The sequence below is a fragment of the Staurois parvus genome, unplaced genomic scaffold (genome assembly GCF_062004578.1).
Source record: "Staurois parvus isolate SC_StPar_1 unplaced genomic scaffold, SC_StPar_1.0 ptg000640l, whole genome shotgun sequence".
NCBI classification, from domain to species: domain Eukaryota; kingdom Metazoa; phylum Chordata; class Amphibia; order Anura; family Ranidae; genus Staurois; species Staurois parvus.
Genome location: NW_028318436.1, coordinates 120,724 through 138,870, shown reverse-complemented (window position 1 = coordinate 138,870; position 18,147 = coordinate 120,724). Strand labels below are relative to the sequence as shown.

The following is an 18,147-nucleotide window of genomic DNA, read 5'->3' as shown; positions in this document are numbered from 1 at the left end:
ATTACTTCCCATTATGTTTATATATTTATTATGTAATAATTTGCCCTTGATTTGATCGACAATTTTTGAGAGCATTTCACTTTTTAATTTGATTGTGGTTTGGATGATTTATTTATTTGTGATGTTATTTATTTATGGTTTATTTGATTAGGAATAATTAAAAGCTGAGAAAGGTATTCTATTGGTCCTAAAAAGCTTAGTCTGTTAAACAGATGTGAGCTGGTGTTCCCTGTACACCCTGGTCTGAGATCCCACATCAGCACCGATCAGAGAAAACAGATTGCACATAAAACAAAAATAACTCACCAATTTCCTATGATTACCGGAGGATGAACTTCAATAATAACAAGTAATGACAAGTGATTATTCAGACTTATTATGACTAATTGGAGATAATTACCTGTGGGCAGCCGCAGGTGAATCCCAGTGTGGTGTTAACAGCCAGAGCACAGGTTCCGCCATTAGCGCAAGGGCTATTATCACAGTAATTGATGATGTGCTCACATCTATGACCTGAGGAGAAGGCAGGGAACATTTATTGTATAAAGAGGTATTACTGGCAAATAGAGGAGATTAAATAGCAGAAGAATTATGGGTAAGCAAAATATTTAGATAAGAGGTGAGGAAAAATAGAAAAGCATTTTATTATAAACTTGCTGGCTGGAGGAGAGGAGAGAAAAGAGGAGAGGAGAGAGGATATGACGGGGAGGGGAGAGGAGATGAGAGGAGGGGAGGGGAGGAGAGGAGAGGAGAGAAAAGAGAAGAGGAGAGGGGATATGATGAGAGGAAGGGGGGGGGGGGGGGGGGGAGGAGAGAAGAGGAGAGGAAAGGAGAGGAGAGAAAAGAGAAGAGGAGAGGGGATATGATGAGGAGGGGAGAGGAGAGGAGATATGAGAGGGAAGGGAGGGGAGGAGAGGAGAGAAAAGAGGAGGAGAGAAAATAGAAGAGGAGAGGGGATATGATGGGGAGGGGAGAGGAGAGGAGGGGATGGGGGAAGAGATGAGTGAGGAGCATAGAGAGAGTGGATGAGAGAAGGAGAGGGGAGGAAAGAAGAGAGGGGATTGGTTGAAGAGGGAAGGGAGGGGATTCAAGAAGAGGGGGTAGGGGGAGAGAGGAGCGAAGAGTGAAGGAAGAGAAGGGAAGAGGAGAGGAGGAAAGAAGGGAGGAGAGGAGATGAAAGAAAAGAGGATAGAGGAGGGAAGGGCAGGGGGGAATATTACAGGAAAGGGTATAGGAGGAGAGGAAAGGGAAGAGAAGGATAGGGAAAGAGAGAAGAGCAGAGGGAAGAAAAATAGAGGAGAGGAAAGGAGGACAGGGCAAGAGGGGAGGAGAGGAGTGGGGAGAAGAGGGTAGAAAGGGGGTGAAGAAGGAGAGCAGAGGAGAGTAGAGTGGAGAGGACAGACAGGAGAGGAGAGAACAAAATAAAGAAGATGAGAGAATAGAAGTAGACAGAAGAAAAGGGAAATGTAGGAGATGGAAGGAGGGAGGAATGGGGAAGTGTGTAGAGAGGGGTGGAGGAATGGAAGAGGAGAGGAGAGTACAAGGTTGGAGTGGATATCAGAGAGGCCCATGCTCTCAACCTGTGTAATGTGGATGGCACTGGCACTGAAAGCTGTTGCTGAGCTGCACGCAGGTATGTGTCCCTCGTGGGTCACAGGGGTTGAACAGACATTCGTTGACATCCCCTTCACAGCGCTCTCCCACATACCCTAGGGGGCAGAGGCAAGAGAAACCCCCAACTTCATCCATGCATGTGCCCCCATGGAAGCACCGAACTTTGGCTGTAGCGCAGTCATCTATATTAATTTCACAGCGGGCTCCTAATACAGTAAAAAGAAAAATGTTAGAAACTGTTATAAACATTTTTTTTTCTGCTCCCTAAAGCTAAATAGTGTTATTCTACGTGTCCATGCACACTTCTTTAGGCTATTAGTGTTTTTTGAACTTCACCATCTAGGAGCAGCAAACAGATTGTTTTTTGGAGAATTTTGCAGCAGAAAAAGAACTAAATGCTCCTAAACACTACTAAAAAGCTCCTAACAGCTTTTTTTCTAGCTTTTTACTACATGTACTATAAAAACGCTAATAAAATGCTCTTAAGTTCAACTAAACCGATACTAAAAATACTAAAAAACGCCATTACCAGTATGGAGATACCAAAATGCTGGGAAAAATGCTGGATAAAAAAAAGCTGGTAATGACGTTTTTTTAGTAGCGTTATAATAGAGCTTAGGAGCGTTAGCATTTTATTAGCATTTTTAATGCATTTAAAGCTGTTAGGAGCCTTTTAGTAGCGTTTAGGAGCGTTTATCATTTTTTTGTGCTGGAAAATGCTCAAGAAAACTCTACAAAAACAATTTATTTGTTGCTCCTAGATGCTGAAGCTCAAAAAACACTAATAGCCTAAATGTGCATGGAGCCTACATCTTTTGTCATTGAAATGAGATAGTTAACATAACACAAGACTTTTCTATTCAGCAACATTTATTTCAGGACATTTTTATAGAAACACTACAATTACACAGTGGTAAGAACTCAAGATCTGCGTACTTATTCCAGCTTAGTGACTCAGAAACTAATGAAGATTTTGGATCACCATAACAGCCAGACAACCAGCATTTTCATAAAGGGGGGTCGGCTATGGCAGTTTGCATATTTCTTTCATTACAAGAAGAATAGGGCTGATGGGTACTGTAAATACAAAAGGGATAAAAGGCGCATGGTGTGGCAGTCCATGTATGTGTGATGAGTTCCAAATGGGCAGGGGTGAAGGTAGTCCAGCAGGCACTAAGGGCAAGCTGCGTAGGAGCGAAGCATAACTCTGCAGAAGGGAAACAAAGAAACACAGCGCCTCTAAGTGTGTACTGTGAAGGTATTTAATAGAAAGATAAGTAGTAACTCATATCTTAGAATTTAAAAACAGGCTCTTGGGTAAGAGGGTGATGAAAGAGCGTGCCTGGACTCATGTCGTCTGCACATGCTCAGAAACGCGTCGCATTTTTATGACGTCAGACGCCACATGTGCTGATCCCGGACATCTTGGAGACTCTGCCAGGCTCCACCATCCATGCTGCATATGCACAGCACCATCTGCTGGCAGACATCTTGGAGATTCCACCAGGCTTACCATCCATGTTGCACATGCACAGCACCACCTGCTGACGAACTCTCTGGATCAGACACACTACAGATGGTGCTGTGCATATGCAGCATGGATGGTGGAGCCTGGCAGAGTCTCCAAGATGTCCGGGATCAGCACATGTGGCGTCTGACGTCATAAAAATGCGACGCGTTTCTGAGCATGTGCAGACGAGATGAGTCCAGGCACGCTCTTTCATCAGCCTCTTACCCATGAGCCTGTTTTTAAATTCTAAGATGTGAGTTACTACTTATCTTTCTATTAAATACCTTCACAGTACACACTTAGAGGTGCTGTGTTTCTTTGTTTCCCTGATGGGTTACTGTTACTTCTTTTAACTATCCTAGATGTTGTGTGCCAAAAAAATGGCACCTAGACAGTATACAAATACTAATCAAGTGCAAAACATAAACTTAAGTATTTATAACTACATTCTTTACTATCCTTTTATACCTTTGCATACACAGAACACTAAATTAAATAAAACAAACTACCCTAAATAATAAAAAAAAAGAAACCCTTAATAATAGCAGGATGTACAGGCCCCCAAAAATCACTGGCCATTGAGGTCTCTGAAAGATGACGTTCTCCAAACTCTATCAATGATTAAACTTTGCTTCTTGGTGTACTGACCCTTTAACCGGCTAATGTGATACTTCTGAATGTCCTTACCTTGAGTTCCCGATGGGCACACACAATGATAGTTGCTCCCTTTGGGCACACACACCCCATTGTGGTAACAAGGCTGGGACAGACAAGGATCTTTCTCTTCACAGGTTGCCCCATAGTGGCCATGTAGGCACTGTACAAAAATGTTTTTGATATTGTGAGTACAGCAGATGAAATATATCAGAACTAAATGTTGTATTAATCAATTGCCCATAAAATCAAGAATAGTCTCCCACCTGGCAAGAGGGTGACCCAGAAATGTCCCGGCAGCGGCCACCATTCTTACAAGGGTTTGAGTGGCATGGGTCAAATTTCTCCTGGCAATGAGTGCCAGAGTAACCCGGGAAACATCGACATACATAAGATGTCCCTAAATCCACGCAGTTTCCATGTCTGTTACAGAGTGTGTCAGGATCCACTCCTACAAAGGTTCGGTAAAAAGAAACATAGAAATTGTAGAACTGAAGACAAGCAAAAGTGAATTAACTTGATAGATTGTAATCACAAACTCTTATGAAAAGATAACTGTACTGTTACCCACAGAAGCTTTAATCTACTAAACTGGCCTTTGGGAATAATGTAACAGTACTACTGGTCATTTTTATGCAAAATTATCTTTCTCATTTACACTCTATCTTTAGGACATTAATGTATCCTGTGAAAGAGATTTTGACCCATAATTCACTTTATGACCAAGAAGTTTGGAGGTGCCCCTCCAAACTATTGAGTCCAGGTGTTTCCATTGAAGGATACTTGTAATACTATAGCATACAAAGACATTTTAAACAATTGTGTGCTTCCAGCTTTGTGATAACAGTTTAGGAAAAGCTGTTTTCTTTCCAGCTCCATAAAGACATGGTTTTATGAGTTTGGTGTGGAGGAACTCAAGAGACCTGCACCAAGCCCTGTCCTCAACCCTACTGAACACCTATAGGATGAACTGAATTGCTACTGCAACCAGGTCTTCTCGTCAAACATCAGTACTGATTGACTTCACAAATGTTCTTTAGGCTGAATGGGCAAAACGCCTTACAAACAAACATCTTGTGGAAAGTCTTCCTAGAAGTGTGGAGGTTGTTATAGTTGCCAAAGGGGACCATCTCCATATTTGGAATGTGATATCCAACAAACTCATAAAGGTGCAATAGCCAAGAGTCCAAAAACTCTCATAAAAGGTACAGCAATGGTATTTTTTTATTAAAAAGTAAAATTCTGTGCTTAGTGCAAAATTTAATTAAAAACAAAATAATACAAAATTTAATTAATCACAAAATAATACATTCTCACAGCAGCGCTCAATCACTCCAAAGTAAAGATGCTTAAATCTTATTTGACAATATTGTTGTGATGTGCCTTTAAATCCACAGACAAAGTGAAAGCAAAAACATGAATATCACATAAATAATACAAATTAAGTGAGAATAATTTGAAATAAAATTTTGTCAACACGTTCTGTGAAATTTGTATCATAAATTTAAGTCCCATAAAGTCCATCCTAGTAAGATGTTCCACAGTGAGTTTCACCACCATCACCAAACAAAGCCTCTTACCAATCAGAAAACCCTAAATTATACTGTAGGTGGTCTTAAGAGTTCTTAAATACGTGGTATCTGCTGTAGCCAATACATTCAGGAAGAAAGGGACCACAGGGCACACCAATAAGGAGTATCAGTTGAATCACCTCTTTCGCTCCACAATGGTTAGCCCAACAAGAGAAACAGATGAGAACTTCCCATAGTGCAAAACCACTTGCTTTATTATTATATATACTACATATCTACTCACAATCTGTTTGCATGTAAAAATACATCAAAAACTGTACAGCCCTACAAGTTATGGCTCCAGTATGCGTAATGATGTCAGCACAGGCTTCGCCCTGGTACATTTCATCCCAATGGACACTCTTCTCACTTAATTTTGTATTATTTATTTGATATTTATGTGTTTGCATTCACTTTATTTGTGGATTTAAAGGCACAGCGAAACAATATTTCAAAATGGTCTTTTTTGATTGGAAGCAAAACTGGAGCAATAGGCAGACAGATTTATCCTATTTTAAATTCTATCTTACACAACAAAAATGAAACTTGGAATCAATCTAGTTAGTATAAGAAGTACAAACAATTTTATTGTGTGCATAGAAAACAAAGAAAGTATCATAGTTGGTACCTCTTGAGGCTGTGGCCTTGCAGGTCAGAAGAGGGGTTTCACAGTGACTTCCAACCCATCCGAAGGCACACTGACACCGATATCTTGTCCCCGTTTGAGAACATATTCCTTTATTTTGACATGGTCTGCGAGCACAGAAATCTATGATGTCCTATAGGGACGTTAAATAGAGAGGTAAAGCCATGAAGCCTAGTGATCTTGCCATAGCATAGTTTTTTGCTTCAGTATTCTAACTAGAACAAAAATCTAATTTGTTGCAACATACAAAACTGAAGGTTGCCAATGATAATGTATCTTAGTTTGCATTGTGCAGCCCTTTTGCTGTTTCTATATATGTCACAGGAATCTGTTGCTAACTAAACATCTAACTTTACAAATCACAAGCTTAAAATCACTCATGTTCACATCCGTTTACCCACATATCCAGTAACCTACCAGACATATTTTGAGAACATAAAATCTAAACAGATACGTTTTCAAGAAACCCAGCACTTCAAAGCTAGAGTGCTTACCACTCAACCACCATGCTACATAAGAGAATGAAAAAAGGGGGAAAAAAACTGTGCTACAACCCAGACAATACAATATGTGAATAAATGTGTGAAAAAAATATATTCTGAAACAATAGTGAAACAATTAGTGAACTGCTGCTACTCTTTCCCTGAACACCAGAAAATACAAAATATATTTAAAAATGAGTGCGCTGTACACTAGATAATCATAAACAATAATCAATCAAATAAATACTGCTACATAAAAATGTGCATAAATTAATTGAAATTATATAAGTTCACATTCATATATTAACTAATTAAAACTCCCAAATCCAATAACACAGTGCTGTGTGCTAAAGAAATCCTCCAACAGAAAGTGCATAGGTGTCCACAAAAGAAAAAATCAGTCTCTTACCAGACACTTTGATCCCCGATCAAGAGATCAAATGAGCAGATGGTGTTCAGATCCCACACACTGACACCCTAGTTAGCTGTATCAGGGAAATGAATAGGAGATGAATTACAAATGCAGGTTCACTTGAACTAATCCATCAGACAGCTCTCCACATCATGCAAGGAAAGGTTTAAAACAGAAGAAGAAAACTTCATAGTGCGACCTGATAAACCAGCAAAGAATTTATTACAGTATTGCACTTACATAGATAAGGTTCATAAAGGCAGTGTTAAACATTTAAAATTCCCGCGGTGTCAGACCACCAACCAGAACGACGTGACATCGCAGAAAGCGGAGCATTCTTCTTCTGTTTTAAACCTTTCCTTGCATGATGTGGAGAGCTGTCTGATGTGATGGATTCGTTCAAGTGAACCTGCAGTTGTCCATTCATCTCCTATTCATCTCCCTGATACCGCTAACTAGGGAGTCAGTGTGGGATCTGAACACCATCTGCTCGTTTGATCTCTTGATTGGAGATCAAAGTGTCTGGTAAAAGGCTGATTTTTTCTTTTGTGTCAAGCATTTGTGCACACCTATGCACTTTCCATTTGAGGATTTCTTTAGCACACAGCACTGTTATTGGATTTGGGACTTTTAATTATTTGATATATGAATGTGGACTTTTTTCATTTCAATTAATCTATACACATTTTTTATGTAGCAGTATTTATTTGCTTGTTTATTGTTTATGATTATTTAGTGTACAGCGCAGTCATTTTTTATATACATAAAGAGAATATCCCAAGACATTAATGTGATAATATAATTTGCCCTCACCTCACAGGCGCCCCCTGTGTACAATTCAGGACAGGAGCAGATGTACCCACCAGGAACTTCATGGCAAGTACCCCCATTCTTGCACGAATCTGTTGTACAGTAAGTCATCTGGTCTTGGCATTGCCTTCCTGTGAATGTGTCTGGGCAGACACAGGAGTAAGAGGCAATGCCATCCACACAGGTGCCACCGTTTAGACAGGAGCTATAAAAGAAACAGAGTTAATGAATGGCTTATTGTTCATGTTTTTACATTTTATTTCGCTCATTTAAGTTGCTTATTCAAAATTGTATTGTATTCAGGGTCATGTAATTAATTGCATTCATTCTTTGTATTTTTTGCCTATTTGATTACTGTGTACTGTTGCTTTATTTTTTCACTTTTTTTTACTGTTTTTCTGTTTTTGATGAGACTAGTAAATGGTAATTTTTTGGCATAAGAATTGGTCCAGGATAGTTAGAAGTATCTATAATTTCAGTCATTGCAATCTTAATTATCCTCCAAAACCTAATTTATGAAAGTGGTAAAGGCTGAAGGTTTTTTACCTTCATTTATTCTAAAAAACCTTCAGTATGCAGTGCCTTCTCAGTCCCCCCTAATACTTACTTGAGCCTGATCTCGATCCAGCATCGTGCACAAGAGCAGTGGCTCTCCTGGCTCTCGCCGTCCTCATTGGCACAGAGACAGCTGTCAGTCATAGTCAGTGAGGAGGATGTGGGAGGCGGGGCTGAGCCCCACTCTGCGAGTCTTACGGACACACAGAGCAGCTTAGGAGCAAGCCCACAAAAGTGTCCCCATAGCAAGCAGCTTCCTATGGGGGCACTCCACAGGAGGGAGGAGCCAGAAGCGCTGTCGGGGGACCCAAGAAGAGGAGGATCAGGGCTGCTCTGTGCAAAACCATTGCACAGAGCAGGTAAGTAGAACATGTTTGTTATCGAAAAAAAAAAATTGCACCTTTAATATCACTTTAAGCTTTCTCTTTTGGATTCAATGCATTTCACCAAAATGGTGAAATTTTATCATGGAAAACTCCTGATTTTTTACAGAAATTATGAGGAAAGGAAAACTCTCAATTTTGCTTAGCCCATACACACAGTATTAGTGTGAAAATCAAAATTTTTTTCTACTCTGATTTAAATATTATGTATTATTTATATTCTTTTTCTTGTTATAGTCCTGCGCCCTTCATGGCAGTTTGTCTTAATGGTGTTAAAATATAAAAATTCTCTTTAAATAAAAAAAAAAAAAAAAGGAAAATCTACCTTGTGAGACCTAAGACATATGAGACAATTTTAATCTCTACTGCAAAAAAAAGTTACAAGCAAAAGGCTAAAGTCATGTATAACATTCTTTCTTGAGGCATACACATTTCAGTTGGGCTTTTCTGACAGCCTTGTGTTTCCAACTCTTCTGACAATTAAGATTAAGGGTTGTATTTATAAAAAAAAAATGCAGAGCTATTCGCCCTGTGAAACTGCATTACATTTGTTCTGTGTCATCTGGTAAAAATTATTATTATTAGGCTATATCCCCCCAGGTCAAATGTATTGTAATATATGTTTTTATATGTAGAATAGAATCAGTAAATAAGTATTTTATTGTTTTTGTTTTAGAAATTTTAGTTTGTGATGTGCATTGCCCTTCCATGAGCATCTTACTGCAAAGGCTATATATTACAAATTGGGGTGGTTGCCATCTTTTTGTATAGCTTGATCACATATTTTCATGTGGGGACACATTTGATACCTCCAGCTGCTATTGTGCTCTTGCTGGGTGTCCAATGTGTCCCTGTGCCTTTCTGAGAACCGCCAAACATATATTTTTTGAAAGATGCCCTAGAGCAGTGGTCGGCAAGCCGCGGCTCGCGAGCCACATGCGGCTCTTTACACGCTTTAATGCGGCTCTTGTGTGCCGGGCGCCCGCTCCCCTCCCTCCTCTCGGGCGGCAGGGACTCTGCAGCGTGATCCAAAAAAAAAAACAGCCAGGGCAGCGCGCTCAAATGCAATGATTGGCCAGTCTCGCTGCCACTCACATCCTGATAGCCAGTGATTGGCTGTCAGGATGTGTGTAGGCGGGGCAGCGTGACAAACGTGAGAGGAGCTAGGCTCCTCTCACAGTCCGCCCTGAAGACCGGAACGGCGAGGGAACACGGCGAGAGGAACGCGCGAAGCAAAGGTAAGTGAATTGACACAGGGGGGACTTGGCTTATACTTGCTACTTACTTACTACTACTATATGAGGGATGAATTAATATGGGGGATGAATTACTATGGGGGATGAATTACTATATGGGGGATGAATTACTATAGGAGGGATGAATTAATATGGGGGATGAATTACTATAGGGGGGATGAATTACTATGGGGGATGAATTACTATATGGGGGATGAATTACTATAGGGGGGATGAATTACTATAGGGGGGATGAATTACTATGGGGGGGATGAATTACTATATGGGGAATGAATTACTATGGGGGATGAATTACTATGGGGGATGAATTACTATATGGGGGATGAATTACTATGGGGGGGGATGAATTACTATATGGGGGATGAATTACTATGGGGGATGAATTACTATATGGGGGATGAATTACTATATGGGGGATGAATTACTATAGGGGGGATGAATTACTATGGGGGATGAATTACTATATGGGGGATGAATTACTATAGGGGGGATGAATTACTATAGGGGGGATGAATTACTATGGGGGGGATGAATTACTATATGGGAGATGAATTACTATATGGGGGATGAATTACTATGGGGGATGAATTACTATGGGGGATGAATTACTATATGGGGGATGAATTACTATGGGGGATGAATTACTATATGGGGGATGAATTACTATATGGGGGATGAATTACTGTATGGGGGATGAATTACTGTATGGGGGATGAATTACTATGGGGGATGAATTACTATAGGGGGGATGAATTACTATGGGGGATGAATTACTATATGGGGGGTGAATTACTATATGGGGGATGAATTACTATGGGGGATGAATTACTATATGGGGGATGAATTACTATATGGGGGATGAATTACTATAAAAACTTATTGAAACTAAAAACAGTGTACCATCCTATGTATTTTCAGTTTTAAAAATGTGGCTCTCAAAATAAATTTCAATCGTGGTTTTGGCGAGTTTTGGCTCAGTTGAAAAAAAAGGTTGCCCACCACTGCCCTAGAGAATACATTGGTGGTTTTTGCATGTTTTTATGGTACATGGTATTTCCACAGCGGTTTTTCAAATGCAATTTTTGGGAAAAAATACATTTTTTTGAATTTTATTGCAAAAAAACACAATACATAACCACATTTTTTGTAAAATATAAAAAATGCAGTGCACATAGATACCAAACATGTCATGCTTTAACCCCTTCACGCCTAAGGGTAAAACAAATCTTAATGCCTAAGCACAATTTTGAAACGTTTACATGTGTTATTAAAACCGTACATATCATCACAACTACTTTGTACATCCAGGTGAATTATACCTTGTTTTTTTTCAGGACAAATTGGGCTTTCATTTGGTGGTAAATGGTAATGGATATCTCCTGATTTGTTTTATTATCAAAAGAAAACTGGCCCAAAATAATTTTAAAAAAATCATTTTTTTATTTAGCTGTGTGTTTCTTGTTACTACCATAACCTTCCACCAAAGAACAACCCAAAATAAATTCTCCAGCTCTTGACGATCGCAGCGATACCATATATGTGTATGTTATTTGTTGTTTGTACCCGTAGTACAGCCCAGAAATAATAGTGCGCATTTTGTTTTTGTCTTTTTTTACCTAAAACACACTAACACCAATTTTTTTTTTAAATCCTGACCTTTGACCCTGACCTTTTGACCCTGACCTTGACCCAAACACTAACCCTAGCACTGAACTAGATCAAACCTTGATCTAGGTATTTTTTCTTTATTTTTTAATATTTCTTTATTTATTTATCTTTCTTTTTTTTTTTTTTGGCAAACAATTTTATTCTCTCTATGCCAGGAGTTAGAGAGATGCAATGTATCTCTCTCCTCCATTCATAGAGAGAGAAAAAAAAAATATGGGGGCCAGGCTGTACAGTGACTGATCACTGTGATAGCCAATCAGAGGCTATCACAGGTATCATGTGACCCGGAATCAGTAGTCCCGGGTCCCGATCATTAGAACGGGACCTGGTGCTCTCAGTGACATCGCGGAGTGCTCCCAGCACAATGACAGGTACGCAAATATGCGGCCCCACGGAAAAAAGCCCAGTTCTGTGAGGCCGCATATTTGTGTTACGTCGGCGTCAAGGGGTTAAAGGTGCGCTCACCCATGTTTGGTGACAAACAGCGTCATCTTTACTATTCATAGGCGACGTATTAAAAGTCTTTACAGGTTACCAATTTAGATTTACAGAGGAGGGCTAGTGCTAGAATTACTGTCCATGATCTGACAATCACGGCAATACCTCACCTGTGTGGGATGGTCATTATTTGCCTGTGTGACCGACACGTGCACTTGCCTTTGCATGTCAGCACAGGGGGTGTAGGCACTATAATTTTTTTTAATTATTCATTTTTTTTAGTTTTCATTTTTGCACTGTTACTTACATTTTTTTAAATCACTTTTATTCCTGTCAGAAGGAATGTAAACATCCCCCGTGACATCAATAGATACGTGACAGGTATTTTTATGGAGGAATCTGGGATCTATGAGACCCCAAATTCCTCCTCTGCACTTGAAAGCATTCAAAACATCAAGATCATTGTTTTTGAATGCTTTCAGATTTTTAAAAATGGCGCCAAAAGTTTCCAAGTATACCAGAAGTGATGTCAGGTCATTGCTTCCGGCTTACAATAAAGGAGAGCTGATCAAAGCCGATTCCGAATTTGTTCCACTGTCCGGCCAGCTGGCAGACGCCAGTGGGATGGGAGATCCAGAGAAAGCGGCAGGTGGCGCAGTGGGGGGGGTGGGGGGGGGGGTGGGTCAAGTTTCAGGCCAGTAGCATAACTGGAAACTTCAGGAGCCCGGTGCAAGAAACCATAAAGGGCCCCCCTGACCGCTGGCCAGGGCCTCCCCACAGTGACGGAACACCAGGGACCAGCCACATGTGTGACCCTGCCACTGGTGTCAGTAGTTTTTTATTTCAATGTTATCATTTTTATCCATTTCATTTATTTATTTATTTTACTATTTTCTTTTTTACATTTTAAGAGCCCTGTTTGGGGGCATTGGCGATATATCAGGGGTCTAAAGAGACCTCTAAGCAGCAGGGAGCAAAGGGGACAGTGTGAGTACAGCAGCACACTTTGGGATCTACAAGGGGAAAGCCACAATGTAGCGAGCTTTCTAAAGACAACACAGAGCTAAATCCTATGTCCTGGATTCGGGAAATCTTCTGAGAAGCCAATGTACTGTAATGCAATAGGGCGTGCACACCTATGCATATATTTTGAAGCCACCAGAGAACAGTACTTCTGGCTGCTTGAGTCCCCTTACCTGTTAGTACAGTCTTGGATGTTAACCTCACACTCTGTTCCTTCATACCCTTTGGCACAGTCACAGGTATAGGAGTCGCCAAGGTTCTTGCATAATCCGCCATTTTGGCAAGGTGAACTTGCACAGCTGTCTACATGCCTCTCACACAGCATTCCTGTGTATCCAGAGGGACAGATGCAGGTGAACAAGTCAGGCAGACTGAGGCACGTACCTCCATTCTGGCAACTATCTAAGGAGAAAATGAGAAAATGAAACATACAGTGTTAGGAAAAACATCAGGTCTATGGTAAAAAAAAAATAAAATAAATATTTTGTATTGCTTCTGTATGGCCCATGGCAACCAATCAGATCAACTGTCATATTTCAGCAAAGCCGAGAAAGTGGAAGGCAGCATTTGACTGGTTGCTAGAGACCAGTGCCGCACAAGGACTTCTGGGCAAACCACCTGGCAGGCAGTGATCTAATGCAGATCCACAGTGAGGTCCGGTGTACCCCAAGGCACAGACACAGCTGTATGCTCCAGGAATGTTAACACAACTTGCCCCGTTCTTGCAGGGGTCATCGGAACATTCATCGACATCTTCTTCACAGTGTGGACCTGCAGGAAACAAGAGTACAAATAACGGGTCTAAAAAGGAGAAATATGAATAAAGGGAAACAAGAAGCATAGAAACATAGAAGAGTGATGGCAGAAAAAAGACTAAGTCATCCATTGAGTCTGCCCTATTTTTTTAAATTTATACATGTTTTTGTTTGTTTGCTATTTTAAACTTTTGGGTTTTGAGTCAGGTTTATTGTTTTATTATTATATTATTATGCAGGATTTATATAGCACCAACAATGCGAACAGCGCTTTACAGTGTGAGGGCAAACAATACAGTTACAATACAATTCAATACAGGAGGAGCCCGAGGGCCCTGCTCATTAAAGCTTACAATCTAAAAGGGGAGGGTCAAATGATACAAAAGGTAATAACTTTGGGGGATGAGCCAATGGAGAAAATACATGTACAGTTGTTAGGTGGAGTCAGAATAGACTTCTCTGAAAAGAAATGTTTTCAAGGATCGCCTAAAAGTGGACAGAATAGGAGATAGTCGAACAGATTGGGGTAGGAAATTCCATAGGATGGGAGAAGCTTGGGAACTAGAGAGGAGGAGGTCTTGGTAAGAACGAAGAGAGCGATTTGGTTGGTACTTTGAGACTAGGTTAGTGATGTAGCCGGGAGGCCGAATTGTGGATGGCTTTGTAAGTTGTTAGTATTTTGACTTTAATTTGGTGGGTAAGTGGCAGCCAATGCAGGGATTGGCAGGGATTGGCAGAGAAGGGTGGTAGACACTGAAAGGTTGGTAAGGTGGATGAGCTTGACAGCAGCATTCATGATGGACTGGAGGGTGGATAGCTTATGTAAAGGTAGTTCAAGGAGGGAGTTGCAATAGTCGAGGCGAGAGATAGTCTGGGAGTGAATTAGGAGCTTTGCAGTATCATTGGTTAGGAAGGGGCGTATTTTGGAGATGTTGTGGAGGATGAGACAGCAAGCTTTGGAAAGTGATTGGATGTGGGGTCGAAAGGAGAGTTCAGAGTCCAGGATTACACCATTAAGTTTGGTTGTAATATAGTTTTCAGCAGTTGTTTTACATTTTTTTTCATATAAAACATATGGAGAGAGGAAAGGGAGGAGAAGGATTTACAACTTTGACTCATTATTCTGTGTGAGGAAAATTTAAAGCCCAAGCTTAGTGCAAAAAAAGCTTCTATGAATGGAACTCGATCTGTGATTAGAGGATGGAGGGATGATTGTGAAATTTGCCTCCTCCATTCATAGATTATGCTTCATTTATTGAAGAGATAGTACAGCCTCTATAAATTGAGGAGGGGGCAGAAAGGGCAGGCATAGTTGGGCACTCATGCCTGGCTCTATTAACCTGTTGCCTCACAGAACGATTGGAAAGGGGAGGGGATCAGAGGAGGAAGATTTCTACTAAACTAGGAGACAGCAGAACAAAGGACACAACATACTGATAGTAAGCAATGATCTTTTTTCTAATTCTTTTTTTTACTAAACTTAGGCTTTAACCTTGAGCTACTGAGATCTGTAAACAACCAGCTCTTTTCATCAACGGGGCTAAGAAGAAACTAGAAACACGTGAAAAAGGAGCCAAAAGCTTTAACTGCTTGCTGAAAAATAAGAATACATAAGGACCCTGCTAAAAAATTTTTGCATAATCTCGAGGCACCACATTCTAAAATGTAAAAAACTATTCTAGTAGTTTTATATAATGCAGCAACATCCACACATGTAGGACACCCAACATTGGAGGTGATTTATTCTTCCAAAGCAAATTTACCTTTGCACACTGGTACTGACTAGTCATCCAGTGTTTCTCCCTGAGTTTTTCTCCCTAATGTGACTCCAGTGCTGATAGAGTGGAGCAGTGGAGGAGCAAACAAGAATGGTCTGCAGACACCACACACCCTCCTTATCAACTGGCTGCTAGGACATTGGCAGCTAGAAGGTCATAAAAGTGCCCAATGAAAACCTGTGGCTTTGTGTACTAAAAGGCAGGCTTGATCCACTTGCTGGCTTGTATACAATTTTTGGTCAATTTTTAGGCATTTTGCCGAGGCACCCCCAAAAAAGCCTGAAGACACCTTGGTTGAAAAATGTCGGGTTAAACTATAACTAAACAAAGTATCCCTTTATTTCTAGAAGTGTCTAATTGTGTTCATAGTGCTGATTGCTTTGTACCATTGTGGTGGAGCTCCAGTAGTCTGTTTCATAGAGGTTGGCATTAGATATGAATGAAATTGAGGGTTTTAATTTTTTGAGGAATATCAGTTTTATTGAAACTCTTGGTGAAGTACTTTGGAATCTATCAGAGTCAATGGGTTTTGCGACGAAATGAAAGTAGAACTAAAGTCTTCTGGGTGAGGGTGGGCTCCTGTCATAATGTTATTATTATTATACAGCATTTATATAGCGCCAATAGTTTGCTCAGCGCTTTATAATATAACAGGAGACAATACAGCAACAATACAGTTCAATATAAGAGGGATATGAGGCCCTGCTCCTTGGAGCTTACAATCTAAGAGGGAGGGGCTAGTGGTACAAAAGATAATAACTGCGGGGGATGGACTGGTAGGAGGAATAGAAGATTCCAATATTATCTGACGGCAGGATAGGCTGCCCTGAAGAGATAGGTTTCAGAGATGGCCTAAAAGTGAGCAGAGTAGGCGATAGTCTGATAAATTGGGGTAGAGAGTTCCAGAGGATGGGGGAAGCTCTGGAGAAGTCCTGGAGACTAGCATGGGAGGAGACAAGGGAGCTAGAGAGCAGGAGGTCATGCGAGGAGCGGAGAGTACGGTTTGGGTGATATTTGGAGACAAGATTGGTGATGTAATTTTGGGCAGAGTTATAAATGGCTTTATATGTCCTGAGCTACTAGCCAGGCCTTAAGAGTTACTCGCCACCAACAAACACACACAAACAGAGACACCTGTACACACACACACAGACATGTACATACACATACACACAGAAACATGTACACATACGCACAGAGACATGTACACACACACATACAGACACATGTATATACACACAGGCACATACAAACACTTATACACACAGATACATGTACATACACAGAAATACACACGCACAGACACATGTACATACATACACAGACAAATGTAAATACAGACACATGTACACACATACACAGACACATGTACACATAGACACATGTACGTACATACACACGTACATACACACAGGCACATGTACACACACACACACACACACACACACACACATGTACACACACCTGCATGTACAGTACATGCATACACAGACACACACATGTACACGTACACCCCCCCCCATAAAAAGTTGCAGTACTTCGTTGTTCACTCACAGAGCCGGGTACTGCACTCTAGGGGGAGGCAGAGAGCACAGCACACACTCCTTCCTTTGCTTTCACTGCGCTCAGCTATTGAGCAGTCTGACAGCTCCCAGTGCCAATGACAGATCCGGCCTGAGCTCCGAGCCTGCTCAGCAAGACGGCCCTGGGGGACACACTCGCCCCCACCATAATTTCCACTCGCCATTGTCGAGCAGGCGAGTGGAAATTTCAAGCCCTGTTATGTGTGATTGTTAATGTTTTGAATTTTATTCGTTGGGCAATGGGAAGCCAGTGGAGGGATTGGCAGAAAGGGATGGCAGATATGGATCGGTTGGTAAGGTGGAAGAGTCTGGCAGCAGCATTCATGATAGACTGAAGAGGGGATAGCCTGCGATGAGGTAGGCCAATGAGGAGGGAGTTACAATAGTCAAGGTGAGAGATAACAAGGGAGTGAATAAGTTGCTTAGTGGTTTCAGAGGTTAAGAACGGGTGTATCTTGGAGATATTACGGAGGTGAAGTCTACAAGATAATGTGCAGAGTATGCACAGAATAGGCAAATATTTGAATGCGCTTAATCGGGGGAACAGGTTCACTTTAAAAAGGTTGTCTAATGTTTAGTCCTTTCCATAAAAAAAAAAAAGGAAATCCATACAAATTCACTATACATTTCTTTACAAAATAAGGCAGAATATGACTTACCCTGCCATTCTGGGAGACAGAGGCATGATGGATCAGTGATGTTGGGATTCTCATGACAGGTGCCTCCATTAAAACAGGTCTCAGGAGAACATAACTGAATGGCAATTTCACAATTTAACCCTACAGCCAAATAAAAGTAACATTTTTGTACACACATTAATAAAACAGTAAAGCAGAAAAAAGGACTGCACACTGATGACATCACTGAGATTAAAACCAATATTACTCCAGTTATATGTATATGCTCTTAGGCAGGGCTTTTTTCTCAGAGAGAAGGTGCAGGAACTCCCCCCTTCTGAGTCAACCTTTCCTCCACCTCCTCCCCACCTCCCAGTACTGTCCCTTTTGGA

At 40.8% G+C, this 18,147-nt stretch overlaps 1 protein-coding gene across 1 annotated transcript in view; it reads right to left on the bottom strand.

The window, feature by feature from the left end:
* Positions 1–18,147, bottom strand: part of LOC149449026 (uncharacterized) — a 127,983-nt gene that overhangs the window by 39,701 nt on the left and 70,135 nt on the right. The window contains exons 16-24 of the mRNA XM_089693912.1: positions 17,798–17,917; positions 13,641–13,793; positions 13,196–13,424; positions 7,703–7,904; positions 5,978–6,128; positions 4,045–4,229; positions 3,812–3,941; positions 1,581–1,820; positions 401–513 (exon numbers count right to left, since the gene is read on the bottom strand). Coding sequence (XP_089550038.1) covers positions 401–513; positions 1,581–1,820; positions 3,812–3,941; positions 4,045–4,229; positions 5,978–6,128; positions 7,703–7,904; positions 13,196–13,424; positions 13,641–13,793; positions 17,798–17,917 — 1,523 coding nt within the window. The remainder of the gene's footprint in view (positions 1–400; positions 514–1,580; positions 1,821–3,811; positions 3,942–4,044; positions 4,230–5,977; positions 6,129–7,702; positions 7,905–13,195; positions 13,425–13,640; positions 13,794–17,797; positions 17,918–18,147) is intronic.